We start from the raw sequence: 5917 nt of genomic DNA on the forward strand, positions 1-5917 counted from the left end.
GTGATGTATTGCATTGCTGGTTATGTAGTGATGTGTTGCATTGCATTGCTGGTTATGTAGTGATGTGTTGCATTGCATTGCTGGTTATGTAGTGATGTGTTGCATTGCATTGCTGGTTATGTAGTGATGTGTTGCATTGCATTGCTGGTTATGTAGTGATGTGTTGCATTGCATTGCTGGTTATGTAGTGATGTGTTGCATTGCATTGCTGGTTATGTAGTGATGTGTTGCATTGCATTGCTGGTTATGTAGTGATGTGTTGCATTGCATTGCTGGTTATGTAGTGATGTGTTGCATTGCATTGCTGGTTATGTAGTGATGTGTTGCATTGCATTGCTGGTTATGTAGTGATGTGTTGCATTGCATTGCTGGTTATGTAGTGATGTCTTGCATTGCATTCTTGGTTATGTAGTGATGTGTTGCATTGCTGGTTATGTAGTGATGTCTTGCATTGCATTCTTGGTTATGTAGTGATGTGTTGCATTGCATTGCTGGTTATGTAGTGATGTGTTGCATTGCATTGCTGGTTATGTAGTGATGTGTTGCATTGCATTGCTGGTTATGTAGTGATGTGTTGCATTGCATTCTTGGTTATGTAGTGATGTCTTGCATTGCATTCTTGGTTATGTAGTGATGTCTTGCATTGCATTCTTGGTTATGTAGTGATGTCTTGCATTGCATTCTTGGTTATGTAGTTATGTCATGTACTGAAATGTTACATTGTGTCCCTTTTTCCAGCTTGGATTCTGCTTACTTGAAGTACAGCAAATCACATTTTCTATCTTAGTTTGAAACTTACAAAAGATAAAAAATAGGTAAGTACTAGTTTTAAAAAAATTTGAGGCTACATTAAAACGTTGGAAAACGTATCAAACATTTTTTAATTGTTATATTAATTTTGTACACTAGGCAATCAATAAATCTTAGGACGTACATTCGTTCATGTGTTGTGGCCTTGGTAAGTATATTCTAAACAATTTTGAATGCAATACTGAAACAGATAACATCGCACATGTCAACCAATCAACTTACCAAGGTAAAAACGTTAACTTATTTTTCTTAAACGTTGGTAAGTGTCTTTCTTACAACTAACCGTTTGTGGCCTCATGCACACGACCGTGCTGGTAATTACGAATCTTAATTACCAGCACGGGCGGCCACGGGCAGCCGGTCGTTTTTCCGAGCCGTGCTCCCATTATAAAGTATAGCAGCACGGCCCGTAAAATTAAAAAATAGAACATGTTATATTTTTTTAACGGCACGGGCACCTTCCCGTGAGAAAACGGGAAGATACCCGTGACTAACAGAAGTCTATGGGCCCGTTATTGCGGGTCGGAATTACGACCCGCAATAACGGGTGTTTTTACGGTCGTGTGCATGCGGCTTAATTTGATGGTTTTTTTTTCAATAGATTTCAGTCAATTTTCTTTTTTTTGCGATTACAGATAAATACAATGCCTTCATGCGTTATTAGCAATTGCCTGAGTAAGACAGGCAGAAAGGATCAAAGCATAGCTATCCGCTTGCATTCCTTTCCAAAGGATCCACAACGCATACAACAATGGCTAAATCAAACTGGTCAGAATTTTACAGACATCAACAAAATGATACAAACAATAATTGAAGATAAGTTCCAAAAATTCCGCATGTGCTCACTACATTTCAGCCAAGATTGTTATAAGGAAACCAAACATTGCCAAACACTCCGTCAAGATGCACTGCCTACCATTTTCCAACAAATTCCAGAGGGTAAGTGTTACATAGAAGAGACCCTGAAGAAGGACAGAAAGAAGAAAAAAATGAAGAGACCATTTGATCATGCCGTTGCTGGTACCTCGACCAGTGAAGATCTTGCCTTGGACGATTTTTGCAAAGAAAGTCTCTCTGAGTGTCATCCAAAGCAGTGTTCTGTGTCTACTCAAACAGATTACACCCTATTAAATGCGATGATTTTTTACATCTCTGGAACAGATACATCGAGAGAAATTTCAAGTAACAGTGATGTTCTTTCTCTCTCTCCAATAACTTTAAAATCTAACCCAAATTTTCAAAAAACAAGCAGCCCAAAAACGGTAAGTAGCTCTGAATTCTCTTCTCCCCAAAAAAAAAAGGCACTTATACAGATTGAGACAAAAGAGACTTGCGACTTTCAAGAAGACGACATCAACTTTCAAGACATCATACCACTTTCTCCTATTGAAGAAGCTTTTGGGATACTAGAAGAAAGCATTGACACAGAAAGTGATGCTATTCTGGATAAAAATGATGGCTATAAAGATGAAGACTATCTACCCCAAGATACCAGTATGACAGATTCAGATTTATTAGATTCTGCTTCACTAATTTACCCGCACCATCCTCCTTCACCACCTAAAATGACACCTCTAACTCTTAGACAGCAAGTTATTGACAGAAAGCTTCTGGTCTTTGAATCATGTTTAGACAATCTAATCATGAAAGTTAAATGTCAGTATACACCAGAATGTAACTACCTAGTAAAGAGCTTTACCAAAAAATTTGATGCGTCCGCATGTAAAATTTATGGAAAATGTTACCAAGGCCATCAGTTTACAATTTTTGAGTCCCAACCAAAAATCGGAAGAATGTCCTCGGGAAACCTACTACTGTCTGCATCGATTTTGTTTAGTGGGTTGAACTTTCAGAAGGTCAACGAACTATTCAACATACTTGGCATGGTAAGTATTTCAGAAAAGACTTACTACCGTCACCAGAGTAAGTTTCTTTTTCCGTCCATTGACATTGCGTGGCAAGAGGAGAAAAATAAAAACTTTGAGGAATTGAAGACCACTCCACTATGTGTGTCAGGTGATGGCCAATGTGACAGCCCAGGTCACAATGCAAAATACTGTACATATACCATACTGGATAGCTTATCAGACAAGATCCTTGATTTTGAAGTTGTTCAAAAATCACAGTGTACTTCATCCGTCGCAATGGAGAAGTTCGGATTTAAAATTTGTCTTGAAAGAATAATTAACTCCGGTTTAAAAGTTCTAATATTTGCTTCCGATAGACATGTCAGCATAAGAAAAACTATGAGGCTAGACTATCCACATATCCGACATCAGTTCGATGTTTGGCATTATGCCAAGTCCATAAAAAAAAAATTAACCCAAGCTAGCCACCAGAGGTTTTGTAAAGAAATTACTCCCTGGATTGATAAAATCGGCCTTCATTTCTGGTGGTCTATACAAACCTGTGATGATAACGAGGAAAATCTTAAAGAAAGATGGCTGTCTCTGCTTCACCACATTGCAGACGAACACGAATGGGATGGAAAACTTTATACCCAATGTAGCCATGGATCCTTGGATGCTGTAGAACAAGAAGGTAAAGTATTGTGGCTCAATAAGGAGACCGCCCCATATCTCACAATTGAAAAAATTGTAAACAACCCACAACTAATTGCCGAACTGCCACATTTAGTAAACAACTGTCATACAGGAAGTCTTGAGAATTTTCATAGTCTGGTCCTCAAATATAGAACCAAAAGGATACACTTCGGTATTGATGCAATGGAGGCAAGAACTAAATTAGCTGCCCTTACTCATAATAAAAATGTGGGAAGAGAGCAGGCCACCGTGAAAAAACAAAATAAAAACACTGAAGAAAAGGGCACAAAGAGAACCAGATTAATTGTCCCAAAAGGAAAATCTAGATGGATAGTTAAAAATGTATATGAGAAAATAAGCGTTGAATATTTGGAAGACCTGGCCGTTAATGTTCTAAAGATTGCCAATGGAGAAGTAACATCAGCGTGGAGTTCTAGAGCACCAAGCCTACCACCTAATTTAGCGAATTTAGAAAGGCCAAATAAAGAAGAAATAAAACAACAAAAAATAGCACGCTTCCGTACCTCCTGCCAGATAGATGCTCGATAGTTCCTTCAAATGTCAACGACAGCTATTCTACTGACAATCCAACTTTTTTTTAATATCAGTTGCTTTGCGTTTATCTATGTTTGATATGTTTCCTTTGGTTTGACAGATACACTATAGTTATGACATTGCCTCTTAGATTATAGAGTACATTGGCCATTAGTAACCTAGTGACAGATCCTCTTTAATTATCCAAATGAACACAGTTATTGTTCAATTTTTATATTTGAGATAACATTTTTATATTTTGTATTACAGAAGATCTTTTCGGACTATGAAGAGAAAAATGAAAAAGTGAGTAACTTTATTTACTTTGTTCTATCTGTTAGTTTTTTAGTCTTGCTGCCCAGATGCTACTCTCATGTATTTATTAGTTTTTAAAGTATCATATTACGTGATTGCATACGTTTACATGTGTTAATTGTGAGGCAATAAATCTTGTGAAAGAAAAACCTTATTGTTTTGTTGCAGTATTGAGATTGTGATGTTATACTCTTGTTCTACACAACATTATGTATGTAAGGCTCTGTTCACATCTGTGACGTAGGTCCATTACGCATTGTTTACCTGAGACAATAGCAAAGCTATTGTGTCCTGTAAAATAACAGATACAACCACGTAAAGCCGATGAAACACAAAGTCAATGTGTTCCATAGTCAAACCGCGGTGTCCCAAGTTCTATGGAACCCTTGGTTCCATTATTCCCTTGTTATGCTGATTTGATGTAGCAGAACTAAATGGCACAACGCTGATGTGAATAGAGCATAAGTATTGAGAGAACTCAGTATTGAATTTGAATATAGATCAGGGTTATGTTTTTAATATTTGTTGTTTCTTTTTCCTACAGTGTGAACACTACATACAGATGAAAATAATAACCAGACAACATTCCTGATTTTAAAACAAAATTTTTTATTACAACATTGCTTTTAACAATTAGCTTTTATTGCATATAAAATTAAGATTACAGTGGATACAATACGCCAAAAAAATAAGAAAAAACAACTACGAAAACATTAATTAGCCCATGAATTAAATTATTAGGTAAGTTGAACAGTATGCCCATATAAACAGACATGCCAATTTTAGAAGTCCATCACACATGAAGAGATTTTTAAAAAGCAGCAAATGGATGTGGTTGTTTAAATTAATTTTACAAACAAGTTTTGTGCCCCTCCCACCAATTAGCATGTGTATAAATTTTATCCCATTTGTTTTCCATGGTACATTTTACATTGTTTATTGAAAAACAAAATTCACGAAAAAGTAGTATTCAAATACCAAAATTATTTTTTACCAAAAAAATACAAATCTATTGTGCAAAGCTTCTGGTTTATGGCACAGTTATTGATAAATAAGTTTTAAGTTTACAACCCAATAAAAGATAGAGAGTGTTTTGAAACAGTCATAATATGATAGGATGCTTAATAAATTTTTTGGGCAAAAAATATTATCAAAAAACATGGAACAAAGTTTATTCTATAATAAGTTTATTACAAAAGTTGACGTTACAGTGCTATATAAATATATAACAAAATTTTTTATTAAAATAAAAATATTAAAATAACATGAACTGTGTCAAGTCTATTATTACTATTAGGTGTAATGTTTCTTTTCTGAAATTGTGTACGAAAAATACGAGTTTAGTGTTGTACATTTGTTTGTTTTTTTAAAGTCTAATATGGTGTATCAAGATTAAACAAAAGAGTACACGTTACCTTACACTAAGGGCCTGTTCACATCAGTGTTGGCTTTCCGTTGAGGGGTTCCGTCGGAGGTTTCCATCGTGGAACCCCGCAACGGAAAGCCAGTGTGAAACATTATCTTCCGTTTGCATCGCCATTGATATCAATGGTGAAGGAAACATTGATAATGGTTTCCGTCTGTCAACGTTCCGGCAGGTTTCATTTTTTTCTACTGAAGAAATTGCGCAGTCGAGGGGGCTGAGCCGGCGTCATCAGCGGTGGATGTCAGCTGTATGTTAAAGCTGACATCCACCTGTAACGGTGGATCCCTGC

The 5917-nt window shown here is 36.3% G+C and overlaps 1 protein-coding gene across 1 annotated transcript; it reads left to right on the top strand.

The window, feature by feature from the left end:
- Positions 1-736: 736 nt before the first annotated feature.
- On the top strand, positions 737-5401 carry LOC142749981 (uncharacterized). The gene is made up of 4 exons (XM_075858653.1): positions 737-815; positions 910-958; positions 1446-4193; positions 4747-5401. Exon 3 carries the CDS (start codon positions 1455-1457, stop codon positions 3900-3902), a length of 2448 nt encoding a protein of 815 aa, XP_075714768.1. The 5' UTR covers positions 737-815; positions 910-958; positions 1446-1454; the 3' UTR covers positions 3903-4193; positions 4747-5401.
- Positions 5402-5917: the final 516 nt, after the last annotated feature.

Source organism: Rhinoderma darwinii, chromosome 3 (genome assembly GCF_050947455.1).
Source record: "Rhinoderma darwinii isolate aRhiDar2 chromosome 3, aRhiDar2.hap1, whole genome shotgun sequence".
NCBI lineage: Eukaryota > Metazoa > Chordata > Amphibia > Anura > Rhinodermatidae > Rhinoderma > Rhinoderma darwinii.

Bases quoted from the DNA above. Each gene is read 5' to 3' on its own strand.
- LOC142749981 (XM_075858653.1), top strand. From the start codon at position 1,455: ATGCCTTCATGCGTTATTAGCAATTGCCTGAGTAAGACAGGCAGAAAG.